Raw genomic sequence first — 17,418 nt, 5'->3', positions numbered from 1 at the left:
TCTTTTTTTTTCCTTCCCCTCCCCCATGGGTTTCTGTTAAGTTTCTCAGGATCCACATAAGAGTGAAACCATATGGTATCTGTCTTTCTCTGTATGGCTTATTTCACTTAGCATCACACTCTCCAGTTCCATCCACGTTGCTACAAAGGGTCATATTTCATTCTTTCTCATTGCCACGTAGTACTCCATTGTGTATATAAACCACAATTTCTTTATCCATTCATCAGTTGATGGAAATTTAGGCTCTTTCCACAATTTGGCTATTGTTGAGAGTGCTACTATAAACATTGGGGTACAAGTGCCCCTATGCATCAGTACTCCTGTATCCCTTGGGTAAATCCCTGGCAGTGCTATTGCTGGGTCATAGGATAGGTCTATTTTTAATTTTCTGAGGAACGTCCACACTGTTTTCCAGAGTGGCTGCACCAATTTGCATTCCCACCAACAGTGCAAGAGGGTTCCTGTTTCTCCACATCCTCGGCAGCATCTATAGTCTCCTGATTTGTTCATTTTGACCACTCTGGCGCAGAATACACATTATTCTTAAGAACACAGGAAGCATTCTTCAGGATAGATCATATGTTGGGCAACAAATTTAATAAATCATATTAAATATTTTTAATGACCAGAATAGTATGAAGATAACAATCAATAATGGAAAAAGTGGAAAATTTTACAAGTATATGAAAATTAGGCAGCACACTCCTGCACAACCAATCAAGAGGTAAATCAGAAAGCATCTTGAGACCAATAAAAATGAAAAACAACATACAAAACTTATGAGTTGTAGATATTTACATTAAGAGAAAAGAAAGATCTGAAATGAATAACTTTATTCTACAAGGAATTAGTAAAAGAAGAAGCCCCCAATTTTTTTGAAGCCCCAAATTAGCAGATATTTGAAGCCCCAAATTAGCAGACGGAAGGAAATAATAAAAATGATAGCTGAAATAAATGAAACAGAAACTGGAAAGACAATAAAAACAAATCAACAAAACAAAGAATTGGATTTTTTAAAACATAAACTAAATTTACAAACCTTTAGATGGACAACCAAGAAAAAAAGGAAGGACTCATCTAACTATGATGAGTCTTATGAGTTTTATGACTGAAAAAGGAAACATTAGATCAGTAAAATATAGAATACTGGTTATTAATCCCAAGGGTATAGGGTACTGTTCACCAGTTACTAAACCCAGAGAAGAACTGCAAACACTTTTTTCCATGTCATTTGACATGAGAGTTGCTAATGAAAACACAATGCAGTCAAGCACTGAATGGAACAACACTTTACGTACATAGAGAGACTAAGCAAGATTAGCTTCAGTAGTGCAGCTTAGTGTTCCATGGTCAGTGAGTCTTTTCCAGTGGCTGATGGCAAGCAGTTTTCCTATGTACCTTCCTCCTGTGCCACAGTAGAAGGAACAGTCCCATCTGGGCAGAGGACAGATAAAACACTGGAGTTGTCCAGGTTCCATATGACCCACAATCTCCAAAGACATATTAATCATTCATTGAGTGCAGAAAAAAGGAAAGATAATTTTCACACAGTGTGGTAAGACTGGCACAGTTTGTATGGGTACTATCTCTCTTGGTAAGAAATGTCCCAAACCCAAGACTCATTCTTTTTTTGTTAATATGTATATTTTTAATTCAATTATAATTATCATACAGCATTTTATTAGTTTTAGGTGTACAATAAAATAGTTCAACAATTCTATGCATTATTCACTGTTCATCACAATTAGTATACTCTTAATCCTCTTCAACTATTTCACCCATCCACCTACCCCTCCCCAAGGCAGCCACAAGTTTGTTCTCTATGTTTAAGAATCTAGTTTTTATTTATCTCTTTTTTCTTTGCTTGCATGTTTTGTTTCTTAAAATCCACATATGAGTGAAATAATATGGTATTTGTCTTTCTCTGACTGACATATTTCACTTAGCAATAACCTCTAGATCCATCCATATTATTTCAAATGGCAAGATTTCATTCTTTTTATAGCTGAACAATATTCCATTGTGTGTGTGTGTGTGTGTGTGTGTGCGCGCGCGCGCATGCGTGCGTGCCATCTCTTTATCCATTCATCATTTGATGCACACTTGGGTTACTTCCATATTTTGGATATTTCAAATAATACTACAATAAACATAGGGGTGCAAATAAGCCCAATAGTGGAATTATTGGATTTTTAATTTTTTGAGGAACCTCCAAATTGTTTTGTATGGTGACTGCACCAACTTGTATACCTACCAACAGTGAACAAGGGTTCCTTTTTCTCCACATCCTCACTACCACGTTTTGTTTCTTGTATTTTTGACTTAAGCCATTGTGACAGATGTGAGATGATATCTCATTGTGGCTTTGATTTACAATTCCCTAATGATTAGTGATGTTGAGAATCTATTCATGTGTCTGTTGGCCATTTGTATGTCTTCTTTGGAAAAATATTTGTTCATGTTCCGAGCCCACTTTTAATTGGATTATTTGTTTTCTTGGTATTGAGTTGTATAAATACTTTATATATTTTGGATATTGACCCTGTATCAGATATAACATTTGCAAATATCTTCTCCAAATCAGTAGAGTGACTTTTTGTTTTGTTGATGATTTCCTTTGTTGTAAAAAGTTGTTATTTGTTATAGTCCAACAGCTTAAATTTGCTTTTCTTTCCCTTGTCTGAGGAGATATATCTAAAAAAAATGTTTCTATGGCTAATGTCAAAGAGATTACTGCCTGTTTTCTTCTAGGAATTTTACAGTTTCGGGTCTACATTTAGGTCTCGAATCTATTTGGGGTGTATTGTGTATGGTGAGAGAGAGTAGTCCAAATTCTCTCTTTTGCATGTAGCTGTTCAGGTTTTCCAGCATTTGTTGAAGACATTCTTTCTGCCCATTGGATATTCTTGCTTCTGTTGTCATAGGCTAATTGACCGTAAAAGAGTGGGTTTATTTCTGGACTTTTTATTCTGCTCTAGCGATCCATGTGTCTATTTTTGAGCCAATATTATACTGTCTTAATTACTACAGATTTGTAGTGTATCTTGAAATCTGGGATTGTGATACCTCCAGCTTTGTTTTATTTTTCAAGATTGCTTTGATATTCTCTCTTTTGTGGTTCCATACAAATTTTAAGATACTTTCTCCTAGTCCTGTGAAAATGCTATTTATATTTTGATAGGGATTGCATTGAATTTGTTGATTACTTTGCATGGTATGGACATTTAAATTAACAATATTAGTTCTCCCAATTTGAGTGGAGCATCATTACTTGTGTCGTCTTCAGTTACTTTTATCAATGTTTTATGGTTTTTGTAGTGAAGGTCTTTTACCTTCTTGGTTAAGTTTATTCCTAGGAATTTTATTCCTTTTGTTGGTGCAATTGAAAATGGGTTGTTTTGTTTTTTAAGTTTTTATTCAAATTCCACTTAGTTAACTTACGGTGCAAGTTTCAGGTAAACTCAGTTTCAGGTAAACAATGTAGCGATTTAAGAAACAACACAGATGGACAGAGTATAGGAATAAACCTAACCAGAGGTAAAAGATCTGTACTCTGAAAATGATAAAACACTAATGAAAGAAATTGAAGATGACACAAATAAATGGAAAAACAACCCATCTCATTTATTGGAAGAACAAATATTTTTAAAATGTATTTATTTCCCAAAATAAATCTAAAATATACATTTAATGCAATCCCTATCAAAATACCACCAACATTTTTCACAGAGCTATAACAAACAATTCTAAAATTTGTATAGAACCACAAAAGACTCCAGATAGCCAAAACAATTTGGTAAAACAAAAGCAAAAATGGAGGAATCACAACTCCAGGCTTCAAGTTATATTGATCAAAGCAGTATGATAATGGCACAAAAACAAACACATAGATCAAAAGAACAGAATAGAAAACCCAGAAATGAACCCACAACTATATAGTTAATTGATTTTTGACAAACAAGGAAATAATATCCAATGGAAAAAAGTTCATGTACTTTTTTTTCTTTTTTTATTTTCTGTTTGATCCATTAGTATTTTAGTAGCATGTTGTTTAATCTGCATGTATTTTTGATCTTGCCAGATTTTTTTCTTGTGATTGACTTCTAGTTTCATAGTGTTGTGGTCAGAAAAGGTGCATGGTATGACTTCAAAGGTTTTGTATTTTATTCAGGCCTGTTTTGTGACCTAATATGTGATCTATTCTGGAGAACGTTCCATGTGCAATTGAAAAGAATTCAAAGCCACTGCTTTTTGTTGATTTTATGTTTAGATGATTTGTCCTGTGATGTAAATGAGGTGTTAAACTCCCCTCCTATTATTGCAATAGTTTGTTATTATTTTATGTGGTTCAGTGTTCCCATGCTTGGTACATAAATATTCACAATGTTAGATCTTCTTGTTGTATTGTGTAGTGCCCTTCTTTGTTTCTTGTTACAGTCTTTGTTTTAAAGTCTAGTTTGTCTAATAGAAATATTGCTAATCTTTTTGATATCCATTTGTGTGGTAGATGTTTCTCCATCCCCTTTCTTTCAATGTACAGGTGTCTTTAGGTCTAAAATGAGTCTCTTGTAGGCAGCATGTAGTTGGTATTGATTTTAATCTACTCTTACACCCTATGTCTTTTGATTGCAGCATTTAACCCATTTACATTAAAAGTAATTACTAATATATATGTGTTTATTGTGATTTCGTTAGTTGTTTTGTCATCATTTCTGGATATTTTCTCTGATCCTTTCTTGTTTTGTCACTCTTAGTCTCTCCTTTCCTATCAAAGAGTCCCCTTTAATATTTCCGGAGGGCTGCTTTATTGCTCACAAACATCTTTAGTTTTTGTTTGTCTGGGAAACTCTTTACCTCTCCCCTTCTATTCTGAATTGTAGACTTGTTGGTGGAGTATTATTGGCAGCAGATTTTTCCCATTCAGCACTTTGAATATATCATGTCACTCCCTTCTGTCTTGCCAAGTTTCTGTTGAGAAATCTACAGCTAGCTTTATGGGTCTTCCCTTGTAAGTTAAGGATTTCTTTTGTATTGCTGCGTTTAAGGTTTTTTTCTTTATCACTATATTTTGCAAATTTAATTACAATATGTCTTGGTGTTGGTCTCTTTTGTTGCTTTTGATGGGAGTTCTCTGTGTCTCCTGGATCTGGATATCTGTTTCCTTCCCAAGATTAGGGAAGTTTTCAGCTATTATTTCTTCAAATAAATTTTCTGCCCCCTCTTCTTGCTCTTCTTTGGAACTCCTATTATACAAATGTTATTATGTTTGATGGAGTCTCTGAATTTCCTAAGTCTATACTTATGTTGCATAATTCTTCTTTCTCTTTTCAGTTCAACTTCATTAATTTCTAATAGTTTGTCTTCTGTTGTTAATAATTCATTCCTCTGCCTCAAGCATGTTTCTAATTTGCTTATTGCAGTCTTAATCTTGAATGATTTTTTTTTACCTCTTTTATCTCTGTGGTATGGGTCTTATTCATGTCTTCCTTTCTCAAGCCTAGTGAGTATCCTTATGCTTGTTGCTTTAAATTCTCCATTAGGAATGTTACTTCTATATGTTTTGCTTAGATCTCTGGCCATGGCTGTATTTTGCTCTTGCATTTGGGATGAATACCTCCATCCTGGCACTTTGTCTCAGTCTCTGCCCTGTTCTGTTTGTTAGAAAAGCCAGTTATGTCTACTACTTCTGACATTATGAATAAGAGGTCATGTATTGCCCAGGGCCTGTCACTTCTGGAAATGTCTGTTGTGTGTACTTTGCTGTTGTATTTTGGTTGCTCTGTTTGTCATCTGAAGAGACTCTCCTTGCTTGCTGTGGGCAGTGTTTGGTCCTTTGCCTGAATGTAGTGGGTTTTAACTAGGTGTGCTTGGTCTGTTTGTGAAATGAGGCCTGACACCACCAGAACTGAAAGCCTGAAGCCCAGACACTCTACCAGAACTGAAAGCCTACAGAACCCTCTGGTTGGGAGACATGGTATGGGCAGAGATTTGTACTGGTTTCTGGGGGAGGGACCCACCACACTGTCTAAGGCAAGTTCAACTGAGAACGGCAGTCCCACCAGCATAGGGCTTGGTGAATAAAGTTAGGCAGCCAGTGTCAATGCTGTGCTGCTTCCCACAGGTATGCTGAGGGAAGGAAATTGGGAAATTGTGCCAGCCAATTCCTTTGTTCCTGGAGAGGTGTCACCATGACTGCTGCCTCTCACTGACACACTCTCAGAAAAGCAAATAATCTCTCTCCTCTGTGCCCCAGGTGTTCTTCTGATCACTGTTTCCAAGTTGTCTGCCTCCAGGTTGTTTCCCTGCCTTCTCTCCAGGAGCAGTGCAGCATCCTCTGAGCTCTTTGCCAGCAAAGCCCACTGACCTTTAAAACTCTAGGCTCTAAGGACACCTGGTGGCTAAGTTGGTTAAGTGTGTTTGAATTTGGCTCAGGTCACCATCTCACAGTTCATGAGTCTGAGCCCTGTTTTGGGTTCTCTGCTATCAGCTGGCAGCCTACTTAGGATCCTCTGTTCCGCTCTCTATGTCCCTCTACCACTGGTTCTCACTCTCTCTCTCTTTCAAAAATAAATAAATATTAAAAAAAAAAAACTTTCCAGGCTTTAAGTACACTGATTGCAATAACTCACAAAATTCAGCCCCTCTAATTTTCCAAGCCAGTGGATTTGGGAAAACATTCTCCTTGTGCAATCTCATGTGTTTCCTCTCTCTCTCAACCTTCTCTGTAACCACAGCTCCCTCCCGTCTGCAACCCATAATTCATTCCTCCCCTAAACCAATTCTGCATACTTCCTACCTTCTTTTATATGGGCTTTTTCTTCCCTCTTGTGAATTTGTTCTGTCAATCTTCAGGTTGATTTCTGGAATATTTAGGATGTTTGGTAGTTATTTAAGTTGTATTTGTGGGAAGAAGTGAGCCCAGGGTCCTCCTACTCAGCTGTCATCTTTCCTTAAAACCCAGAAGAATTAATATTGTTAAAATACCCATACAACCCAAAGCCATCTATAGATTTAATGTGGTCACTATGAATGGCAATTCCACAGCAATAGAAAATATATCATAAAAATTGTGTGAGAAAGAAAGAAAGAAAGAAAGAAAGAAAGAAAGAAAGAAAGAAAAAATCTACAAATAGCCAAAGCTATCTTAAGAAAGAAGAACAAATTTCCAGGCATCAGTCTTCCTGATTTTAAACTATATACTACAAAATTATTGTAATCAAAACTGGCATAAAACACAGCCACATAGACAAATGTAATGGAACCAAGAGTTCAGAAATAAACCTATGCCAGATACAGTCAACTAATATTATGCAAGGAAGCCAAGAATACTCAATGAGGAAATAAATTGTGTTGAAAAACATGAATATCCACATGAAAAAGAATAAAATTGATCCCTTATATACAAAAATCAACATAAAACGGATTAAAGAATAAACTGTGACAGTTTAGAAGAATCTCCTAGAAGACGGGGAAAAAGCTCTTTGATATTGATTTTGGCAATGACTTTTTAGGTAAGATACCCAAAGCACAAGCAACAAAAGCAAGTAGGACTAACCAAACTTAAAATCTGCACAGCAAAAGAAACAATCAGCAAAATGAAAAGGAAACCTGAAGAATAAGAAAAAATATTTATAAACTGCATATTGTATAAGCGGTCAATATCTAAAATATATCATATAACTCAACAGCATTAACACTAATCCAATTAAAACTGGGTAGAGGACCTGAATGTATACATTTTTCCAAAGAAAACATTCAAATCACAAGCAGGTAGGTGAAAAGATACTGAATGTAACTAATTGTCAAGGAAATACATATCAAAATCACAATAAGATATTATCTCACACCTGTTAGAATGGTTATTATTAAGGAGATAAAAAATAACAAGCGCTGGTGAGGATGTGGAGAAAAGGGAACCTGTATGCACCTTTGGTGAGAATGTAAATTGATACCTCCAATGGAAAACAATATGGAGGTTACTAAAAAATAAATAAATAAAATAAAATAAATAGAATTATTGTGTGATTGAGCAGTCTAACTTCTAGGTATGTATCTGAAGAAAATGAAATCAGAACCCTAAAGAGATATCTGCACTCCCACGTTCATTGCAGCATTATTCACCTTAGCCAAGATAAGAAAAAAATCTATGTATCTTTTTGGCAAATAAATGGATAAAGGAAATGTGGTAAATATATAAAGTGGAATATTATTCAGCCATAAAAAAGAAAATTTTTTTTGAAACAACATGGATAGACCTTGAAACTATTATGCTAAGTGAAATAAGTCAAACAGGAATGTCAAGTACTGTATTATCCCATTTATATATGTCATCACAAAGTGCTAACTCATGGAACCATAGAGTATAATAGTGGTTGCCAGGGGCCTGAGAGTAGGAGAAATGGGGAAATGTTGGTCAAAGATTACAAACTTCAATTTATAAGATTAATAAGTTCTTGCGATGTAATATACAGCATGGTGACTATAGGTAACCATACTCTATACTGGAAAATTCCTAAGAAAGTACATCTTAAATGTTGTCACTGTAAATGTAATATATTTTATTTATATTATATATTTTATATATTAAAGACTAAACAGTGTATATTTATATATACTTATTACATATACTTGTTTATATATGTGCTAATATATGTATCTATTTTATGCATATATGTAAGGTGGTAGACATGTTAACATTGTGGTATTCAGTTTGCAATATATAAGTGTGGCAAATTATTAAACTGTAAACCTTAAACTTATACAATTTTATATGGCAATTATATCTCTATAAATTTGGGGAAATTTAAAAAGGAATGTATGTTTAAGTTTTGTAAGTTATATTTACCTTAAGATAATCTTCCATCATTTCTCTTGAGAACCATTATTATAATAACTATATTATAGATGACCTAGCTTGTATTTTGGGAATAAACCCTACTAGATGATGCCATGCTGTTTTTTTTAATAATTCTCAATTCTATTTCCTTGCTTATTAATTTAAGATTTTTGCATTTTTATTCTAAATCAGTACTGTTAATGTGGCCGCCACTAGCCACATATGAATATTGAGCACTTTAAATGCAGGTAGTCTGAATTGAGATATACTATAAGTGTATCACACATACAAGTATTTGAAGACCTACTATGAAATTACTATAAATTAATTTATATTATATATATATTTTTCTGTGTAGTGTTTTTATATCCCTATGCCAATTATGTCTGTCAATGTTAATACCCTTGCAGTGACTATTTTGACTTTGTAAAAATAAATTCTCTTTTTATGTGCTATGGCATAGGATGTAATATAAAGAATCCCACACATTAAAATATGTGGGCCTGTAACTTTTGAAAAGGTTAGCTCAATTGTGAATTTTAATTTTTAATTGTTCTTTCCACTTTTTCTGGTATATTTTGCTCATTGGTATTGTTTTTGAAAGTGCTTATTTCCTCAAGATTTTAAATCTTATTTTCCTGTTACTAGATGATAGATATACTGGTAGGTAAATAATGATGTTTAACAAAGAAATATAACCTAGTTATTGGCTCTTAAATCCTACCCATATGTTAGAATTAATTCTTTTCTAAAATTAGGTAATTCTTTTGTGACAATAGCTGATGATTTCCTTTGTCCTACAAACATGCATAAAACTTTTTTATTACTTGAAAATATTTTACAATCTTGGAATCCCTTGCAAATATCTACATTTCTGGATTCCCTTGAGAATGTTGATGACCCAGGAACACCAGACCTGTATTTGTAATAGTCAATTGGAGTAATAGCTTTTTATTTTTAATAAATGTATACTCTCCACTTCACTTTTGTTATTCATGCCACTCCAAACATCACCAGGTCATTTCACTCACATTGCATGCTTAGTCCTGGTAGACCTTTGAGTCTACTATCTAGAGACTAGGTTTTGGATTCTAAAAGAACAAAATTCATTTCACGATTTTGCACTTGAGAATATGAACTTCCAAAATATTCGTAATCTTTCTCAGCTCTACTTCCCTTATCTATTAGATGGGAATGAAATACCTACTTCCTAGAATTATTGTGAGGATTAAAAGAGATGATATTTGAAAAATGCTTAGTATATTATCTGACATATGGTAACTGATAAAGTTTTAAAAATTATTAGACATGTTTGTATTCAATTGGATAATGTATGTTAAATTGTGAAGTAAATAAGGTTAAGGGGTGTACTTGTGATGAGCACAGAGTGTTGTATGTAAGTGTTAAATCACTGAATTGTACACCTGAAACTAATATTAACTAACTGGAATTTAAATAAAAACAAAACAAAAAAATAAGGCTAGAGACACCTCAGATGGCTCAGTTAAGGGTCCAGCTCTTAATTTCAGCTCAGGTAATAATCTCAGGCTCATGAGATAGAGCCCCAAATCAGGCACTGCACTGACAGCACAGAGCCTGCTTGGGATTCTCTCTCTCTCTCTCTCTCTCTCTCTCTCTCTCTCTCTCTCTCTTTGCCCCTCCCCTGCTCATGCTAAAAATAAATAAACAAACAAACAAATGAACGAACTTAAAAAATAAGGCTGAATAACTATATGGTAAAATATTTCTAATTGATTTTATGTGCTATAATTTTACTGTAAATAAAATTTTAGTTTTAAATCAACTAATTTGGCAATCTGTTATTATTCCAGTCAAAAATGAAGTAGCCTCAGAACTTCCAGATATGGCAGATATTCCAGCAATTAATCCATCAATTAGTGATCTAATACTTCAATTAGATTTAAACAAAGTAATAGGTAAGTAGAAATTTATGATGTTTGGGCAAGTAAAACACAGTCTAAGACTTAAAGTATTTCAGCTCTAGTTCTGTTGTTAAAAGAAGATAAGAAATTCAAATGTAGGGCAGCCTTTCTCAATTTAAAAATAATTTTATTCTAATCAATCAATCTATATATCAATTAATATTCAGCTTTAAGTGAGTTAATTATGTGCTCATTAATCCACCAAACAAGCTTTCATTAGGTAATGTTTAATAGTTTTCCTTTCCTGTTTATAAAACAAAAATATATAGGATTCTCCTTAGATTGTGAATTTTTATAACAAACTTGATGTTATATGATCAGTTTCTTAGAGAACATAATTTTGATTTCTTATATCATTTGTAATAACAAGATAGAATAAGAAAAATGGTACTTTCACAAGATAGGCAATATAGCTGCTTTTTGATCTACTTATCACAAAGTTTGGACTTTTTTTTTTTGAAGTTGAGTCTTTTCATTTATTTATAGTCCTTCTGTATTTTTTATTATTATTTACTTTATTTATTTTTAATTTACATCCAAGTTAGTTAGCATATAGTGCAATGATTTCAGGAGTAGATTCCTACTGGAGTCCAGCTCCAGCAGGTCCAGGGGTTCCCGAAGGATGAACAACGTCGGCGAAAAAGTGAAAATAAAACAAAACTAAAACAAAAATAAAAATAAAAAAGTAAAATAAAAAACTAAAATAAAAAACTTAAATAAAAATGGACATAAACAACAGCAGCGTGTTGAACTGGCCGATTTATTGCAGTAAACGTGGCATTATATATACTAGTGATTTTCTTGTAACATACGTCATCTATGTTTTTCTAACATTACCCAATTCTAAAATTGTTCCTTTGTATAATCACCCAAAAAGGAACACCATGATTGTTTTGTCATAACGTTACCTCCTGCCCTTTGCTTATTGATTAATTTCTTTTATTGTTTTTATTATGTATTATGCTTATCTATAATTTATAAAGTATTTGCTTTGCTGTTTTCACGAAAGATCATTTATCTCTCAACACCTCAAGTGGAACAGTTACAAGGACATGACCTCTTAGTTGTTTCCCTGAACCATTTGTGGTTTTGAAGAACAAAAGTGTTCGCCTGGGTCCGAGGTGTCAGAAAGGGGGCCAAGAGGGCCTTAGAAACCCACGCCTTATACATTCTCAGAGAGACAGTGCACCTAGCAACCAATAAACCATTCTGTACTTTAACCGACTAGGTTCAATCATCATCTGGAATGCCTCCTGGGGGCCAAGTGGGCCCAGGGGTTAGAGTGACCTGTGTCCATAGATACACTCCTTAGTTACCGGAGTGGGGTTTTCAAATCCATATGTCTCTCTTATACAGGCAAGATAAGGCGTCCTTTTTTTGCTGGCAAAGGTATGAGGCGTCCATCCATAGGGGATGGTAAGGGCTAAACGTAAGGCCACACAATTTCTTGTGGAACCTTATTTTCTTTCCGACTGGTTCTTTTCCCAGAGGGCCTGTCAAGGACAATTCTCCAACAGACAATACCCCGGGTAGTTTTAAGGCCAAACTACCTAAAAGCAGGAGTACAAGAAGCTTCACTGTCGGTGGGCCACCTTGCAGTCACCAATCCGTCCACAGCCCGGGCTTTGCCACTCAAGTGGGGATAGCTCAGCTTCCAGCAGATTCCTTAATGTCCCTTTCCCATTTAGCCCATCTCCCCCTCCCACAATCCCTCCAGCAATCTTCTGTTCCCTATAGTTAAGAGTCTCTTATGTTTTGTCCCCCTCCTCGTTTTTATATTATTTTTGCTTCCCTTCCCTTATGTTTATCTGTTTTGTACCTTAAATTCCTCATATGAGTTAAGTCATATGATATTTGTCTTTCTCTGACTGACTAATTTCATTAGCATAGTACCTTTTAGTTCCATCCATGTAGTTGCAAATGGCAAGATTTTATTCTTTTTGATTGCTAAGTAATATTACATTGTATATATACTACATCTTCTTTATCCATTTATCCATCAATGGACATTTGGGCTCTTTCCATACTGTGGCTGTTGTCAATAGACCTGCAATAAATATTTGGGTGCATGTGCCCCTTTGAATTAGAATTTTTGCATAAAATAAAAATCCCAAAAGAGACCACAGGCAATAATATCTGTGACAGCTGTTGTAGCAACTTTTTTTTTCTAGATGTGTCTCCTGAGGCAAGGGAAACAAAAGCAAAAATGAACTATTGGGACCTTATCAAGATAAAAAGCTTCTGCACAGTGAAGGAAACAATCACCAAAGCTAAAAGGCAACTGACAGAATGGGAGAAGATATTTGCAAATGATATCAGATAAAGGGTTAGTATCCAAAATATATAAAGAACTTATTAAACTCAACACCCAAAAAACAAATAATCCAGTGAAGAAATGGGCAAAAGGCATGAATAGGCATTTTTCCAAAGACGACATCCAGATGGCTAACAGACACAAGAAAAGATGCTCAACATCAATCATCATCAGAGATATACAAATCAAAATCATGATGAGATACCACCTCACACCTGCCAGAATGGCTGAAATTAACAATACAGGAAACAACAGATATTGGCAAAGATGTGGAGAAAGGGGAACCCTCTTACACTGTTGGTGGCAATAGAAACTAGAGCAGCCACTTTGGAAAACAGTACCTGGGTTCCTTGAAAGGTAAAAAATAGATCTACTCTATGACCTAGGAATTGTATTACTTGGTATTTACCCAAAGGATACAAAAGTACTGATTTGAAGGGAAACACGTACCCCAATGTTTATAGCAGCATTATCAACAATAGCCAAACTATGGAAAGAGCTCAAATGTCTGTTGACTGGATAAAGAATGATAAATGGATAAAGAATGTGTTGTGTGTATGTATGTGTGTGTACTTTGTGTGGATGAAACTAGAATGTATTATGCTAAGTAAAATAAGTCAGAGAAAGACAGATACCAAATTATTTCATTCATATGTTGAATTTAGGAAACAAACAGATGAACAAATGGGAAGGAGACGGAAAAGAGAGAGAAACAAACCATAAGAGACTGTTAATAGAGACAAACTGAGGGTTGATTGAGGGAGGTAGGAGGGCTGGGCTAAATGGGTGATGGGTGTTGAGGAATGTACCTGTTATGATGAGCACTGGAGGTTATATGTAAGTGGTGAATCACTAAATTCTACTCCTGAAACAAATATTTGAAAATAAAAGAAATACCAATGGCATTTTTTACAAAAATGTTTAAAAACTACACTAAAATTTTCATAGACCACAAAAGACTGCAAATAGCTAAAGAAATCTTGAGCATGACGGGCAAGGCTAGAGACATCACATAGTCTGATTTCAAACTATATTACAAAGATACAGTAATCAGGACAATATGTTGTTGACATAAAAATAGGTAAATAATTCCATGGAACAGAATACAGAGCACAGAAATAAACCCACTTACATATGGTCAACTGATTTTTTGACAGATACCAATAATATACAATGGGAAAAGCATAGTTTATTGAATGCTGTTGGGAAAACTGGGTAACTTTATGCAAAAGAATGATCACCTATTTCCATAATACACAAAATCAATTCAAATAGATTAAAGACTTAAATCCTAAAACAATAATACTCATAGAAGAAAACACAGGAGGATATCTTGATGTTGCTCTAAGCAATAATTTTGGATTTGACATCAAAAGCACAAGCACAAAAGAAAAAAGTAGGACTACATCAAACTAAAACACTTTTGTATAGCAAAAGAAACAATCACAAAATGAAGAGGCAATCTACAGAACAGGAGAAAATATTTGTAAACTACATATCTGATAAGAGGTTAATATCCAAAATATATAATGAACTTCTACAACTCAATGGAAAAATCACCAATAATTCATTCACAATCACAATAACTTAATTATCTGAACAGATATTTTTCCAAAGAAGACATATAGATGCCCAAGAGACACATGAAAATATGCTCAACATCATTAATCATCAGGGAAATGCAAATCAAAACCACAATGAAGTATCAGCTCACACTTTTTGGAATGGCTATGATCAGAAGACATGGGATAACAAGTATTGGTGAGAATGTGAAGAAAATATAACTCTTGTACACTGTTGATTATAATATAAATTTGTGCAGCTATTATGGAAAATATTAGTTTCTTTTTCTTTTAATGTTTATTTATTAAATAATAATAAATTTTTTATTTTTATTTTTATTATTTATTTTATTTATTATTTTTATTTTATTTTTCTTTTTTCTTTAATATTTTATTATTATTTAATAAATATATGGAGGTTTTAAAAAAATTAAAAATAGAACTACCATATGGCTTAGCAGTCACACACCTGGATTTATATCTGAAGAAAAGGAAATCATTATCTCAAAGGAACATTTGTACACCCATATTTATAGTGGCATTATTTACATTAGCCAAGATGGAAATAACCTAACTGCTCACCATCCATTGATGACTGATGGATAATAGATAACGAATAATGAATATATATGTAGATATCTATGTGTATGTGTACACAAACATGTATGTATATACATATATATCTATATCTAACATATATATGCATATATATATATATATATATATATATATACAATTTTGCCATAAAAATGAAGGAAATACTGCCTCTTTAAAACATGAGGATAAACCTGGAGAGTGATTGGTCAAAGGGTTCAAACTTTTAGTTATTAGGTAAGTAAATTCTGAGGATTATATCTAATAATACTCTATTGCTTATGTGATATTTGATAAACACTCTCACTAAAAAGGAAGGGAGGGAAGGAGGGACAGAGGGAGAAGAAAAGAAAGAAAGAAAGAAAGAAAGAAAGAAAGGGAGGAGGGGAGGGGAGGAAGGAAGGGAAATTCACTATGTGAAGTCATGGATGTGTTAACTTGATTGTGACAACCATTTTACAATGTGTACAAATATCAAATCGTTGTGCTGTGCACTTTAAATATATTATAATTTTATTTGTTAATTACACTTCAATTAAGGTAGAAAAAATGGATATGTCATAAAGGCATGGAGAAAAATATGCATGAATAGCTGTATTAGGATCAGAAAAAGCAGACTTAAAAAAAGAAAAAGAGTTCAAGGAAAGAAAAATTACCAGGGATAAATAGAAGTGTTAAGTAATAATAAAAGAACAAATTCTCCAAGAATATATAATATTCCTTAATGTGTGTATGCCTTAACTCATATGTGCCAAAATACATAGGCAAAAACTGGACTATAGATAAAACTATAAGGAGAAATAAACACATCCGTTATTATACTTGCAGACTTCACCCTTCTATCAGAAATGACTATAACCAGCAGGCAAAAAAATCAATAATAACATAGGTGAACTCAACAACACCATCAATCAACTGCATCTAATCGATATCTATCTGAATACCCCATCCACAATAGCAGAATACGCATTGCTTTCAAACTCACAAGCTATATTCACAAAGATGGACCACATTTTAAGATAGAAATAGTGTGTTAAAAATTTGTCTAAAATAGAAATCACACAAATCATGCTCTCAGCCCATAATGAAATTAAATGAGAAATCAGTGACACATGTAGATGGAAAATCTCAAAATATTTGAAGATGAAACAATATACCTCTAAAGTGCATGTTCAAAGAAGAAGTGTCAAAATAAATTTAAAAAATTTGAACTAAGTGAAAATTACAATATTGCTTATCAAAATGTGTGTGATAAAACAGTGAAAGGAGTGCTTAGACGGAAATTTATAGCGTTGAGTTAATATATTAGAAAATAAGAAAGTAAAAAATCAATAATCTCTCCACCTCTTAGGAAACTAGAAAAAGAGAAGCAGAAAAATTGTGATGAGTTTGGACTTCTTTAAAATTAATACTTACATTTTGTGAATGACATTTTTAAGAGAATTAAAAGACATACTCTATATTGATAGAAAATATTTGCCAAACACGTATCTCATATAAAGTATTTGTGTTTGAAATATATAAAAATAATCAAACATTAAAAAAACAATGCTATTTTAAAACTCTTAAAATATCTGAACATCCATCTCTTCAAAGAAGATAGAAGATGACAGGTAAGCATAATGAAATCATCAAATGTCATTAGGAAATTGCAAATAAAAACAATGAAATACCTAATGAGATACACCTATGAGAATGGCTAAACCAAAAACTGACAACACAAAATGTAGTAAAGTATATGGAATGCATGAACTCTCATTTATTGTTTTTGAAGATGCAAAATTCTATACCCACTTTGGAAGACAGTTTGAGATTTTTATAAAGGTCAACATTATCTTACCATACAATCCAGTAATTATGCTTCCAAGTGTTTACCCAAATGAAACCTTATATCCAGGCAATAACCTGCACATGAATATTTATAGCAGGTTTACCTATAATTGCCCCATTTTGGAAGCAACAAAGATGTTTTCCAATAGGTTAATGGATTAACAACCTGTGGTACATTTATATAATGGTATATTATTCAACAATAAAAAGAATTGGGCTATCAAGCTACAGAAAGACATGGCAGGAACTTAAGCACACATTACTAAATGACAGAAGCCAGCTTGGAAAAGCTATATTATTTCAACTATATACCACTCTGAGAAAGGCAAAACTATACAG

The 17,418-nt window shown here is 33.5% G+C and overlaps 1 protein-coding gene across 6 annotated transcripts in view; it reads left to right on the top strand.

Annotated features, from left to right (window-relative positions):
* The window catches only part of LOC131483417 (coiled-coil domain-containing protein 7-like), a 117,286-nt gene that overhangs the window by 58,297 nt on the left and 41,571 nt on the right, over positions 1–17,418 (top strand). For 5 of the 6 annotated variants that reach the window (XR_009247656.1, XM_058681531.1, XM_058681528.1 and 2 more), the window contains one exon: positions 10,669–10,773. The exons of the other annotated variant lie outside the window; for it this stretch is intronic. Coding sequence is in view for 4 of the 5 variants with exons in the window: in XM_058681531.1 (XP_058537514.1) it covers positions 10,669–10,773 (105 nt within the window). In the remaining variant the exon portion in view is untranslated. The remainder of the gene's footprint in view (positions 1–10,668; positions 10,774–17,418) is intronic. 6 annotated transcript variants of the gene reach the window in all.

This window comes from Neofelis nebulosa, chromosome 8 (assembly GCF_028018385.1).
Source record: "Neofelis nebulosa isolate mNeoNeb1 chromosome 8, mNeoNeb1.pri, whole genome shotgun sequence".
Taxonomy (NCBI): Eukaryota; Metazoa; Chordata; class Mammalia; order Carnivora; family Felidae; genus Neofelis; species Neofelis nebulosa.
Note: the sequence above shows the minus strand (reverse complement) of the source record. Positions and strands in the feature narration are given on the sequence as shown.